At 50.0% G+C, this 14,064-nt stretch overlaps 1 protein-coding gene across 5 annotated transcripts in view; it reads left to right on the forward strand.

Annotated features, from left to right (window-relative positions):
* Positions 1 to 4,826, forward strand: part of MGAT1 (mannosyl (alpha-1,3-)-glycoprotein beta-1,2-N-acetylglucosaminyltransferase) — a 26,926-nt gene extending 22,100 nt beyond the window's left edge. For all 5 annotated transcript variants that reach the window (XM_025195169.1, XM_006038643.3, XM_025195170.1 and 2 more), the window contains one exon: positions 500 to 4,826. In XM_025195169.1, coding sequence (XP_025050954.1) covers positions 576 to 1,937 — 1,362 coding nt within the window. In that variant the 5' untranslated portion in view covers positions 500 to 575 and the 3' untranslated portion in view covers positions 1,938 to 4,826. The remainder of the gene's footprint in view (positions 1 to 499) is intronic.
* The last annotated feature ends 9,238 nt before the right edge of the window (positions 4,827 to 14,064 follow it).

Below are 14,064 nucleotides of genomic sequence, written 5' to 3' on the forward strand. Positions count from 1 at the left end.
AGGAATATAAGGCAGCACAGTGCTGACCCACAGCTAGTGTAGGAGGAGCAATCAAAATCCAGTGTCTGTCCAGTAGTGGACATCATCCACGAGCACTTTTCTCTTGCCCCTGTTCTCGCTTGAATAATGGAATCCAGAGAAACCTGAACTGTAGGATAATTAAATAAATGCTGGCATTGGAAATTGAGGATATTGATCTTTCCTTTTCCTCTACCCCACCTGCACCCACTGCCTAAATGCTGACCAGCCATTGGATCGGATAAATTGGCTTGGCCAAGTGGTAACCATGAGCTTTTTTGCTGTTTGGTGCAGGTACCTGAAGAAGTTACAGCACAGGAGGGTGGTGAGCTGGGACAGAGGTCAAGAGTTATCACTGGGAGCAATGAAGTGAAGTGAAATATGGGGTAACAAAGTGTAAATGACAGGAAAAGAATCCAGAATCCAGTCTTGGGCCATTGCTTGTCCTTCACTGACTCCCCTTCCCCTGTCCATCTTGCAGGTCCATGGCTGTGGAGTAACGCCTGAGGAACAGTGAGTGAAAGCACAAGTGGACAGGGGGTCTCTGCCTGTGAAGAATGCTGAAGAAGAGCAGCCTGGTCCTCTGGGGCGTGGTGCTCTTTGTGGCCTGGAACGCCCTTCTCCTCTTCTTCCTGTGGACCCGGCCTCCGGCTTCCTCTGATGACCATAGCCATTTGACTGAGGAGGTCATCAGGCTGGCCCAGGACGCTGAGCAGGAGCTGGAGCACCAGAAAGACTTGCTGAGGCAGATCCACCACTACAGTGCCCTTTGGAGCAAGAAGAGGAAAAAGGCAGAGGAAATGGGTCGGGTTCCTCCAGCCGCTCCCTCCAATGCTGGGGCTGTGCCCGCAACAGGTACGGTTCCGCACCGCCCGCGGATCTCGCCAGATGCCATCCTGCCCGTGCTAGTGATTGCCTGTGACCGGAGCACAGTGCGCCGGTGCCTGGACAAGCTGCTGCACTACCGGCCTTCCCGGGAGCGCTTCCCCATCCTTGTAAGCCAGGACTGTGGGCATGAGGAGACAGCCCGGGTCATTGCTTCTTACGGCAATGCAGTCATGCACATCAAGCAGCCGGACCTGAGCGACATTGCTGTGCCCACCGACCACCGCAAGTTCCAAGGCTATTACAAGATTGCCCGGCACTACCGCTGGGCCTTGAGCCAGGTCTTTCGCACCTTCCAGTACCAGGCGGTCATTGTAGTGGAGGATGACCTGGAGGTGGCACCAGACTTCTTTGAGTACTTCCAAGCAACCTTCCCACTGCTGCTGGCTGACCCCAGCCTGTGGTGCATCTCTGCCTGGAATGACAATGGCAAGGAGCAGATGGTGGATGCAAGGCAGGCAGAGCTGCTCTACCGCACGGACTTCTTCCCTGGCCTGGGCTGGTTACTGCTCTCAGAGCTGTGGGACGAACTGGAGCCCAAGTGGCCTAGGGCCTTTTGGGACGACTGGATGAGGCAGCCAGAGCAGCGGCGGGACCGCTCCTGCGTAAGGCCCGAGGTCTCGCGCACCATGACCTTTGGCCGCAAGGGCGTAAGCCACGGGCAGTTCTTTGACCAGTACCTGAAGTTCATCAAGCTCAACGACCGCTTCGTGCCTTTCACCCAGATGGACCTCTCCTACCTCAAGAAGGAGGAGTACGAGCATTCGTTCCTGCCCAAGGTCTATAGTGCCCCCGAGCTGCGAGTTGAGGAGCTTCAGGGAAACAAGCGCCAGGAGCTGGGCACTGTTCGGGTGCAGTACACCAGCCGTGACTCCTTCAAGGCCTTTGCCAAGGCCCTGGGTGTTATGGACGACCTCAAGTCAGGTGTGCCCCGTGCTGGTTACCGTGGCATTGTCAGCTTTCTCTACCGTGGCCGGCGTGTCTACCTGGCCCCCCCCTCTGACTGGACAGGCTATGACCCTACCTGGAGTTAGCACAGTCTCTCCTGGGACATTGACCCTTCAGCATGTTGGGACCCTACGAGATGGGGAGGATGTGTGTCTATGTGTGTGCATGTGTGTCTGTGTGTGCGCGAGTGTGTGTGCGTGCGTGCTCCAGAATGAGGAGGGGGCACAGAAACTTTGTATTTTTGTTTTATGCGTGGCATTCGAGTGCATTCCGGGTCAGGACAGGCGTGTTTGTGCACTTAAAACTAGGGTAAGGGAGTGGGGAGACAGGAATTGTTGTGACACCCCATTGTAGACGGGGCTGGTTGGCATGGGCTAGGATACTCTCCACAGCCCTCTGCCCCAGTGCCTCTCCCTTCTCTGGCTTGGTAATCTCCCCTCTACTACATCCCTGGTGGCTTCTCCGTGGGCTGCATTCAGAATCCTCAATCGTGCCCAAAAATGGATAACCTACCAGGGGCAAGCTAGGGTTTGATAGAGCTGAACCAAACTGGACAACCAGTGGCTTCCTTCCAGCATAGGTATTATCCATCAGAGGAGCAACAGGGTGGCGGGTAGCATGAAGGTGACTCCAGAAGTTGGGATAGACTAATGGAAGAACAGAACCCTTTTAACATCTTTTGATTAATTTTCCCATGGCCATCCTTGGTTGGGGGCTCAGTGTATGTAGGCAGGGACCTCCTTGAGGGATCAGCTTTGGCAATCCATAGTGGGAGTGGAACAGCAGAGATAACAGGACCTCCAGGTGGTCCTGCCAGAGCTATCTTTTTTTTTTTTATAGAGGGGCATTGTGTAGAGGTCAGGGGCTGTCTTGTCCATCACAACCTTCTTGATGCTCCATATCACCAGTGCTGTCTTGGATGGAGTGATAAGAAACCACTTATCCTTTGATTTTCTTTCCTCCCTCCCACATTGGTCATCCTGTAACCTTCTCTAGTTCCATGGTGCAGCAGCGATGCAGGGACATCTTGCACTTTAAATCTCTTCTTTGTTGGGCCTCATCTAACAGTTGGTGGCAGGAATGGAGCATCAAGAGTCCCATGCCTTTTGACCTCCTCAGTGGGTTCCAGTTGCCCTGCGGTTCTGGGGTGTGTTGGTCATCTTGAGCTGTCTCCACCAAGTGAACCCCCTCTCCCTCCTTATGCACAGCCATTCCTCTCTTCACAATGGGTATGCCACAGCGGTTGTCTCTTTCCCCATGTAATCCCATAGTATGGAGGAGGCTTGTTGCGAAGCCAGGGCACAGAGACCCAGCTTGTTATTTTCCCTAGGGAAGAAAGGGGAGTCTCAAACTGCAGACTGCCTTAATCCTCATAGGGAATTTCTTTCTTCTCCATAGTTAGGTTTTTGCTCAAAGTTGGCTCATCCCTCCTGCACGGGCTTCCACCCTGTGTCCCGTGAGAGATCATAATTGGTCCTCTGTTGCTATAGCAGAGGGGAAATGGTGTAGTAATGGGGTGGGTGAGACATGAGACCTGGCCATGGAGGAGAACACCAGGAAGTGATGGAATACAGGGGAAGAGGCTCTCTGGCCCCCCATTTTGGCCTCGGGGAGTGGGGGTGAGGTTCTGCTAAGCGATTCAAGAGTCACTTTGGAAAAGGGGAGTAGGGATGCAAACCTCATTTGGCCAAAATGTAGACCACACCAAAGGGTAACACTTTGTTTTTTGCTTTCCTGTTTGTTGGTTGTACTGTTTTGTTCCCTTTTTGTTTAAATCTCCTTGCATCTTCCCCCAAAGGAAAAGGAGAAATATGAAACCAGTTGCTGATCCAGTCCAGTTACTGGTTGAATTCCTTAGCATTCTGCAGCAAGTTTGGCAAAGGGTAGGTGGCGCAGGAGCTCCCCTACTCCAGCTGGTGGGGGCAATGTCTGGTGGACGGGATCGCCTGACAAGTGAGGAGATGGGTCAGCAGATTGCCCTTTTTCTTCCAGCTCCTATGAGCTCCATCCAGAGTGGTGCGGTGTGTTTTGTATTCTCCCCACCCCTTCTCCTTGCATGTTACTGTGGAGATCTATCTTGAGGAGATCCATTTGGAGGAGGGATCTCCAAAAATCCACCAAGGTGAAATCAGAGTCCTGGACATGAAGAGGGAGTTGTGTGAACTGTTCCATTACATCCTGCCTGGCACTTTGACACCTTCCCCTCCACCCCTGTGTGTTTTGCACATGACTTCATTGCGAGCTGTGCCACCCTTGCCCAACATGGCTTCCTGGTGGCACTTCTCTTCCATGATGCAGAGAGGCCTTCAACCCTGGCTTTAAGGCAGGGGGATTATCATGCACAATGAAGCACCAAACAGTGGGTGTTCCCTTTCACCAGTCCAGCAGAGGGGGAAAAGCCTTCGCTTCCCTGCCTTTACCAGATCTGCACACCATTTTTTCCCCCCACACAAGTAAGGGTAAGGTGGCCTAACATTTCCTCCAAGCTTGACTGCCCCTTTGCAGGAGTGGAATAGGTGCCACCAGCTGGGTGGCTCTTCTCAATTGAGGAGATGACTTCAGTCCCTTCTCATGGCCCCCAACCAAAGACTGCAGGTATTTAGGAAGCCAGCAGCTCCCTTTACCCATACAGGAAAGTTTGCTGCTGAGGGAAGTAGAGTTTGAAACCCTTCCTTTGTTGTGGCGATGGCAATAGAAACCTGCTTGCGTTTTTCTTTTCTACACCACATGCTTGCCCCATCTGATGGCCTTTCAGTTAGTCTGGGATGACTTTCCAGCAGCTTTCTGTTTTCTGGTGGAGGGGGATAGGCTCTTGGTGATGCTCCCAGGCTACCAGGGGAGCCACATGCTTGGGCCAGTTCAGGATCACCCAGTGCCAAGTTCATCCCGGTGTCTTTTTACACTTTTGTTAAGAAGCCATTCCAAGTGGAACAAAGAGGGAGGGGAGGAGAGGAAGGAATTTCGGAAGGGGATAACCGGGGGGTGGGGGGAGGGGGAGAGAGGCTGTTGAGGGGGAGAGAGGCTGTTTTTATGTCCAAAACTTCATTCTGCAAAAGAAAACTTTAAGCTGCAGAAGTTATTTTCCAAAATAAAATAAAAGCCGGATCTTTTCCGTCTCAACATGTCTTTGGTCTCTGCTTTGGATTGTGTTCATATGCATTTCCCCTGATACCCACCTTTAAGATCCCAAACAATAGAGTTAGAGGGAATTGTTTCATGAGAAAGCACACTGTTGCATAGCTAGTAGTCGATGTCATGCTCTAAACATCCCCCCAACTTGAAGCACCATCGCTCAACGTCTTCTGTGGAGGGATCCCTTTTCATCCCTGCCCGAGCCTGGGGAAGAGCAGAAGACAGCCAGTCACTTAATGATTAAACGTTAAAATCGGGCACAGGCAGAAACCCTGGACACAGAGATGAATTGGGCTCCAACAGGGAGCGGTGTCACATTTGGTTGGAATGGAGCTGATCACAGGGAATTTGTTCTCCTGGTTTGATCTTGCGGCAGCCCTACTCAATAGAGGAGGAGCCAGGGACTGCAATGGTTCATGGTTGCTGGTACCTCTGCTGTAACATGCAAGAAGGAGCAGGGCTGGGTGACTGTGATGTGAGAAATGCCCAGGGACAGTAATAGAAGCGGCAAAGATTTATTTGGGCAATATTTTTTATTGGACCAACTGCACAATTGGGATGCAGTTAGACAAGCTTTTGAATGCAAACCATTCTTCAGGTCCCTTTTCACACTGTGCTCTAAAAAGGACAGCAGTGAAGGGAACATTTGTAATATGAGGGGAAGATTTGTGCTAGATCTGAGCGCATCCTTTTATAATGGAGAGGTACAAAAGGTGCTCTTGCACATCACCTCTCAGGACCTTCTGTTGCCAGACTCTGTCCCAAATAACTTCTATTCTGAATAGCTGAAGGCTAGGAGGAGAAAGCAGGTAGCATCTAATGTTCCTGTCCTATAAACTATGCTGCCTTAGTTACTTCTGTACCCTCTGACTCACAGCAGAAAGAAGCATGCTTGATCCTGTCTCATCAAATTCTTGACAAGGTTATGAGGGCTTGATGCCACAGGGGATGTATCAACAGCAACTGTTTTGTAACAGGTGGCTACGTCCTACCCGCAACTGAGGTGTTGGGCTGTCACATGGTGCCATCACAACAGCTCTTTGTGGATGTCATCATGTAATTACATCTGTGCAACTAAATTGGCTGGTCCTTCCTCGACTGAAAGACAGCACAGTTCAGGTCAACAAACACCTGCCCCGCTCCCACTTCCCTCGTTGGAGCTGGCATCAGCATCCGAGTCAGGCAGGTGCAGGCATATTAGTGCAACACAGTAGGTGCAGAAAACCCAAAGTCACAGCCACAGCCCTGGAAAAGATCTGTGTAGAAATGTTGAACTTCATCAGTAGCCACTTAAAATAATCTTGCCTCTGCTGGGGGAGTGGTCCCTCTAGACTAGTTCAGCAAGCCCTGTCCTATGGACCCTTAAACCCACCTTACCCATAGGAGAGAGGAAGGTGGGTGGGTGTCCAAGTTATTTTCATTGCAACTCTGAGCAAAGACATCACAACCTTTTTTTTGCCTAACCCCAAAAGGTAGGTATCTAAGAAATTGGTTCAGTGAAATCATATCTACAGAGGCATCTAAATAAATCCTTGAAGATTAGTGCCCATAGAGAACTTCTATTCCGGCCTGGCTTGGAGTTCTGTGGTTGAAGGCTGAACCTGTCCGCGCTGTTTTACATTTGTATTTTAATGCAGCCAGACGTGCAGACTGCATTTGGTTCTGGGCTGCTGCGCAAATCAAAGGACAGCCAATCCCCAGCTGATTTGTTTGGGGGGGGCGGGGGGGAGTGGGGATTATGCTGCTATTATGCTGCCAATTGGCAGAGGGGCAGGTAAGTCTGAGTGTAGCTGTACAATAATAAATAGTCCTTTACGTGTCTCAAATGCCTTCTCTGTCTGAGAATTTCAAAACCCACCACCAGAAAGCAATGACTAGGCCTCGGCAGCCCATTTCAAAGGCTGCTGCATTTTTGTCTCAGCTGTACAGCCAGGGAAGCTGAGCAGACGGAAACAGAGCTTTCCCTTGCCCATGTTAACACTGCAGTCCAGCAGCAGAGTAAAACCAGATGTCTGTCTGGCATCTAGTAGGTGAATCTGGGGCTGGTATTTCACCCTGTGCTTTGCACCACAACGTTTCCTCTGTTCCATATAATCTGTTTCTGGGACAGACCCTTAGTGGGTATAAAGAGAGACTGTGTTATCATCATACATAAACTTCCCAGGTGAAATCAGGGGCCCATTGTACCGGGTACTTTGGAGATACTGAGTAAGCTGCCCCTGCAGAGGCAAAGTAACCACCTGCTATGGGAAGCTGTGAAATCTCCTTCGTTAGAGGTTGTCAAGAAGAGGACGCGTGGCATCTGGGATGGTTTGGGAAAAGCCCATCTTGCATCAGTGCAGGGGTTGGATTAAATGATCCAAGATCCCATCCAGCCCTAGTATTGTATGACTGAGCATTTGAATCCCAACCTGTCATGGAAACTGGGGATGCTGGGCGGAGCATGTTCCAGATGTTCAAGATGTTCCTGTTTTGTGGCTTTTCCCAGCCATGACAAATCAGGACAGCCACGGCTAGGGCCAGAGTCATGTTCGCTGTGGGGCCAACCATAGAGTTGTAGCGTTACTCCAAATGCAGCTGAGTTGGCAGAACTTGACCCTGGGGAAGCCCAGGCAGCATCAGAGACAGAAAAGTTGACTATGGATTGCAGGAGTTAGCAATACCATTCCCAGAAGCAGAAGTGAAGTTTACAGTGCAGCATGCTCTAACGCCTGGGAGAAGCTTTCCCACAAAGCCCCTGACGCAAGTGCACCCCCTGTCCCTACCCCAGTATCTCCACCCCAGCCTTTCTGCAGCTGCCAAGCCCTCCCATGATTCCTGGAGAAGGACCAAAAAGGCAGTCCATACAAAGCAAACCCCAGGGTCACTTGCAGGTAGTCTGTATACACTATGATCATTTCCTGTCCAAGCCAAGTCACCTAATAGATAGCTCTGAGCCTTGTAGAGCTGGTCCATACAGTAGGGCAGCCCTCTTCCATTCAGAGCCAGTGTCAACAGGGTAGCAGCTCCGTGCCATTCAGAGCCAGTCAACATATACCAGTAGTAATCACCCCCCTCTGCCATTTAGCAGTCATCCATATACAGCTTAGCAGCCAACCATCACACAATCTCAGCCTGTATGCTGGAGATCTGTGCACTTCCATTCCCAGCCAGTCTGGGCATGCACAACAGCTGCCACCTTTCCGTGTCTTGGGGTCTGCTGCCATCTTGTGGCCTCGCCCAGCCCCAAGTGAGTCATTTCCATTCTTTCCCTCACTCCTTTTTTCCCCCATTTGTCCTTTCCCTTCATCTGCCCACCCACTGGGGTTGAGCACACAGGATGAGTAATGATGACTAGAAAGGGTCTTGGGTGGCTCTTCCTCTCTCCCCCTGGTGTAAATCAGGATTACCCCCACTGGCATCATTTCAGTGACTCCAATTAAAAAGCAGTGTCAGCAAAATTAGAAGCACGAGGTTAGCTCCCAGCTCCGGCCGGTAAACTGGCACGGTCTCGGGAAGCGTCTGAATTGTCACTCATACAATGTGTTGACCTTTGAGTCCTCTAACCCAGTACTGGTGCCCAACTGGTGGCCCATGGGCCACATCCATCCCCCGAGGTGTTAATGTGCAGCCTGCTGTGGTCCCCAGCCACCCAGGAGCTGGACAACCCTGCTCTAACCTTTCAGTGTCTTCAGAGTGACGGGCATCAGGCACAAAGCGTTACCTGACTGCTGACTGTCCAGCTCAGGCACAGTGGAAAAGCTGGGACAAGCACTCAGTTCCCACCTGCAGGCGAATCCCATCCCTTTAGCCTGGGTTCAAGGGAAACAGCGGCAGCCCCAGGACTGTGGGGATGGAGGGAAACAGGAAAGCTCAGGAGGAGACTTCCATGCTCTTGCCCAAGCCCCTTCCCTGCTTCAGGGACAACTAGGAGGATTGAGAAGGGGCCATGCAACTGCTCAAGGTGCTTCTGATGTCCTGGAGCAGAGAGAGGAGAGGAGCTCTGTCCCACACGCCACATTGGAGGCCCTCCTTTTCTAGTCTCAAGTATACTAATATACAGCATGTATTATAATACAGTGTGCTATTGCAACAAGATAACACTGGTGACACGCGCAGCTTGCACGCCACTATAACCCCCAGTCCCATTCTGCAGCATTGCAGCCTTACCAGTTAATCCCCAGTTCATATTTGTGCCGGTGATTGTGTAATACAATTGCAGGGTCCTTCCAGAACTCCTCTTTATTTCAGACTGATTTTCCAGTTGCATTTTGAATCCTAGCCCTGTCCTTTGCATCAGGGGGGCAGCAACATTGTACTGATGGGCCTGCAGCTTGTAACTCAGTCATACTGCAGGCTGCCGATCCCCTCCTGCCATCCAGCTGTCCCTGCTCTGTGCAGAAGGCTAATTTCGCAGCAACCATAAGCAGAGGCTGCCGTGAAGGGGGAGAGAGCAGCCTTTGCAATTCAGACTCGCCATGCTTTTCAGCAGCACCTTTTCCAGTGGAGGCTGCATTATGGGGGTGAGAGAGCAGCCTTCTGCACAAAACAAGGCCACGCGGGTGGCTGGAAGAGATTGGTGGTCTATAGAAGTGACTGGGTCAGAGGCTATGGTTTTAATAAAAACTGACCCTGACCTAAGGGACATTGGATCATTGCTCTTTGCTTTTTTTTCTTCTTCATAGCTTTGCATTTCTCTTTCTTTTCTTTTGCTTTCCCAGTACTTCCTTCCAAACCCTCCAGAAGTTCACCGCATGCCTCCAGAGGTATGTATACAGCAGTTTGAGAAACGGTGCCCTAGGCCAACCAGCTCTCATCTGGCACTGTGTACTGAGCTGTGCTGTCACTGCAGCCATGACTAGAGAGCAAACTAAAGTTTCATTTCCTTTGGAGAACAGCATGCTTCACTCAGCTTCACTCTTTGCTTTTAATGATGGCTTTCCTGTTTCATAGCAGTAAAAATGGTATATGCTTATATGCATGCATATAAGCTCATTCAGTGCATCATTAGCCATCACGTCATGTAACTTGGGGCTATTTCCACTCCAGATCTCTTCCCTGGACCAAGGAAAAGAAATAGGCAGCTTGGAGGCAAAAGAGAGAGAGAGAGACCCTAAAAGGCACCAGCACTCGGAGAAGTATGGGCCAGTGAAGGGAACAGATGTGATTTCGACTGAAGCCCCAGGTGCTTCCTCCACTTCTATCCCATCTTACTCAGGTTGGGATGATCCCAGCAGAAGGGGCATCCTCACAGCTTCCCTTCCCACCCGACTAACATGTCAATACGCCTTTTCTGCTACGTTCCTTCCTGTGGGTACAAAAGCTAAGCAGAAGCAGACCTGCCACTCTGCTCTGGGGAACTTAGCATCTAATCTGAGATCGTACTATGACGATGACTACTTCCGTTCTTGCTTTCTGAGAATTGCTCCCTCCCTCCGACACAACGAATGATTCAGGTATGAGTCTGAGACTGTTATTTCAACAGACAGCAGGGCTGCGGATGTAGAATCAGCCACTGGAAGTGAAAGCACGTGGGTTGCTCTGGGGAGACTCCAGGGGGAAAGCTTCCCAGAGCCCTGGGCAGGTGGCAAAGTGCATCAGGCCATCAGGAAAAAAACCTGGTGGAGAAGCATGCAAAGCAAAACCTCTGCTGCTCTTGGGAGAGAAACAAAACAGCCATAACTTCAAAGAAATGAGGCTGGAAAGGACTTCAAGAGGTCCTCTCTAATCCATCCCTGATAAAGTTAAAACTCACCAACTATCTGTTTAACCCGCTCTTCAAAGCTTCCAATGTCAGCGAGTCCACAGATGTTCTAGGTAAAGTGTTACACCCTTGTCGTTAGAAAGTTCTTCCTAGTATCTAACCTAAATCTTCTTTATTTCAGTATAAGCCTCTTACTTGCCCTGTCCCCTGTAGACACAGAGTACAATTTATCACCACTCTTTTTATAACAATCTTTTTTGATCAGGACAAAAAGCACTGAAAAACAGAGGCATCTTCAGTAACCCAAATGAGGGGACGTGTGTTGCCTTAAAATCTCTTTCTTTTGGGAAATGCTTGTGTAGCCTGCTTTGGATGACTTACTTCATAGACATGGCATGCTGCCTCAAGGCAGAGAATATGAATGAAACAGGGTTCTATGATCTAAAAGCAAACTTTGCTTTGCTTTTTTTGCATGTCATGAGTTAAACACTTTACAGTGTCTAACATTAACCATCATTTTGGAATATTGATGTGCCAGACCTCTTCTGATCTACCCCAGAGCTCATGTTGGCTAAAAGCAGAGGGCATTAGTGAAACGGTGTCATACATTATATTAATTGTTTCTTGACTTCTGTATGTGTCACTTCAATAGTAGTACCTTACTTTAAAACTCCTCCATTTAAGCATACATGGTGCTGTTACCATAAGGTGTAGCAATGTGGCCTAGCTCAGGTAAAGGGATACAGACACAAACAAACAGTGCAATAAGGCTGGGGAGGGGGAAGAACCCAGCAAGATCATAGTGGCTCGGTGCTAACATATAAAAACAGCGGGGGTTTTTTATCTTCTCTGGTATGACTATCATATTGGGTGAGGATATGTCAAAGTCCGGGGGGTATAGAGATTCTCTGAAAATATGTTGGTGTCCTTACGGCACCTTAAGTTCAGGAGACTCAAGGGTGTAAAGGAAGTTAACGCCCACACATTTGGGTGCCAATTAGGCATCTGTGTACTGTTGAGGATCTGGTGGAAGATCTGTAGAGGCTCTTTCTTTCCCATAAGGCTTTACAAAATACTACGCAATACTTTCCAGAAGCAGGCCCCTCCATGGTTTGGGTCTCCCCTTTGAGTATAGCTGGATCATAGGGGCTGAGATTCGATTAGCCCCTTGGTTTCCATGACTGCCCCATCCTCCAGGTCCAGAACCAGATGGGTAGGTACAGTACAGCCATTCTCTTGCTCAGTACTTTGCCTGTTCCTGGGGAGGTTTTCTTCACTGGTGTCTATACAACACGGCATTTTTTCCCAAATAAAATGGCTCTTTTCCTCCAAGTAGGTCTCCCAGAGGTTGTCTTTCAGTTGTCCTTCCCACTCATATAACCCACCTGACCTTCCTAACCATCACCGAAACATTGGCTCTGCCTCTTCTCAATGAAATCACTCCAGTACAGCTGGAAACACAGGAGTGAGCAGCACTCTGAAACAATGCCCAAGCAGAGGATCTGAAAGAAGGGAGCAGACCATGGGTGGCTGGTGCCTCCCGAGTCTGGGGGGGCACCAGATAGCTGACAGGGAAGTGAGTGGGGGTCTCCCAGCAGCCGATCACCGAGCCAGTAGACTTCTGGTTTTGTGGCTGGTGCTTCCAGGGGGCGCACAGCTAATCTCAGGGGGTGCACGTGCACCCACGTGCACCCCCTATATGTCGCCAATGGAGCAGACATTACCAGCAGAAAAGGTTCAGAGAAGAGCTACCAAATGAATTAGATGCCCGGAAAACCTCCCTCACAGTGAGAGGTTTAGAGACCCAGCCTACTGAGTTTATTCAGTAGAGGTGACTTGATCAAAGCACATAAGAACTAATTAAGGAAGAGATTATAGACAGTGAAGAACCTTTTTTTCTAGCCCAAGGAGGCAGAATAATGCAACAATCGGTGGCCAATGCTAGAAAAATTCAGACAAAAATTAGGATGAGAATCTTGACATCATAACTGAGCACCGGAACAAATCATCTCGGCCATGAAGGATTTCCATCATGTGATGTACTAACTCACAGCAGTATAGCTTTCTAAATGCCATGCTATAGTTCAGTGGTTCTCAACCTTTTTATCCCCAAGGCACCCCTCATTAGTCTAATGACAGCCCTCAGAAAATGCCAGCTCTTAGCTTTCATTCATTTTTTTGACTTCATAAAAATAATAGAGCAATTCTTCCTCTAACAGCCCCTGCACTGGCCACCCTGCACTCTGGGCAGCATGCTTTGCCTCAAGGGCATGACCAGACACAGGACTGCAGGGCCACACTTTTCAGTCCAGCTCATTCTCAACTCCTCCCATGCTCCTGGGGCTGGGCGGAAGACCTCTAAGGACAGGCGGCTCGGGGGGCATGCTCATCCTCTCAGGTACAAAGGAGGGGCAAGGAGGGGGCAGAAAGTGGCAGATGAGGTCTTACTCCCCCTACCCTTACCTACCACCTAGATTCCATCTTATTTAGTCATACATTTCTCTTCCATTGCTTGCTGTGAGGGCCTTATGGCTTAGGGCAAGCAAAATTTGGGGGCATTCAAACCCCAAGCCTCTGGGCTTGGGCCGGCAAGTAGGATGCCTGCCAAAGGTTTTGGAAACATCTGAAGCCCCAGGTGTGTGTGGAGGATGTTTGCCAGTAGTAGGGCCACTTATGGTTCTGGGCTCTTGGATTTGGAATTAGTTTTGGCTAATTTGGCCTCAGAGATCAATTATATATATTTTTTAAAAATGTAGTCATACAATTCAGTTTGAATGCTGCTAAAAGGCATTTCTAAAGCTTCTAATGATGTCTTCCTGACTAGGAAGCATCATGTTTTCCTTGCTTTTTTACCAGGAAAAGGAAAGCAGTATAAGAAATGGTACTACTTTCTTGCAGCTTAATGTAGTAAAACTGGATAAATGCAGTAAAAAAAGGCAATGCTGAGAATGACTTGGTTGAGTAAACTGGGTTTTTGGTTGTAGCTGTATTGGTCTAAGGCAGGGGTCAGCAACCCCCGGCAAGTGTGCCAAGCACGGCACGCAAGGCCATTTTGTTCGGCACGCCACCGCCAGCCTGGGCTTTAGGCAGCTGCTGCCAGCCACGAAGCCCAGGCTGCTCCCTGCAGGGGGCTGGGCGGCTGCAAGCCCCGCTGCAAGCAGACTGGGCTCCGTGGTTGGCCGCAGCCACCCAGAGCCTGGGCCAATTGCAGCCAGGAGCCTGCAAATATCTGCTCTGGGCTCCGGCATTAGCTCCATACTAGTGGGTGCATGTGCGGAGCAGACAGTGGAGGAAGGCCCTGAGGCAGCGTAACCCCGGCCTCTCCCCCGCTGCTGGCACAGAGCTGATGATTGGGCTCCAGAGCCCGGTGCAGCTGTTTGTAGCCAGGCTCAGCTCTG

Source organism: Alligator sinensis, unplaced genomic scaffold, assembly GCF_000455745.1.
Source record: "Alligator sinensis unplaced genomic scaffold, ASM45574v1 scaffold825_1, whole genome shotgun sequence".
Taxonomy (NCBI): Eukaryota; Metazoa; Chordata; order Crocodylia; family Alligatoridae; genus Alligator; species Alligator sinensis.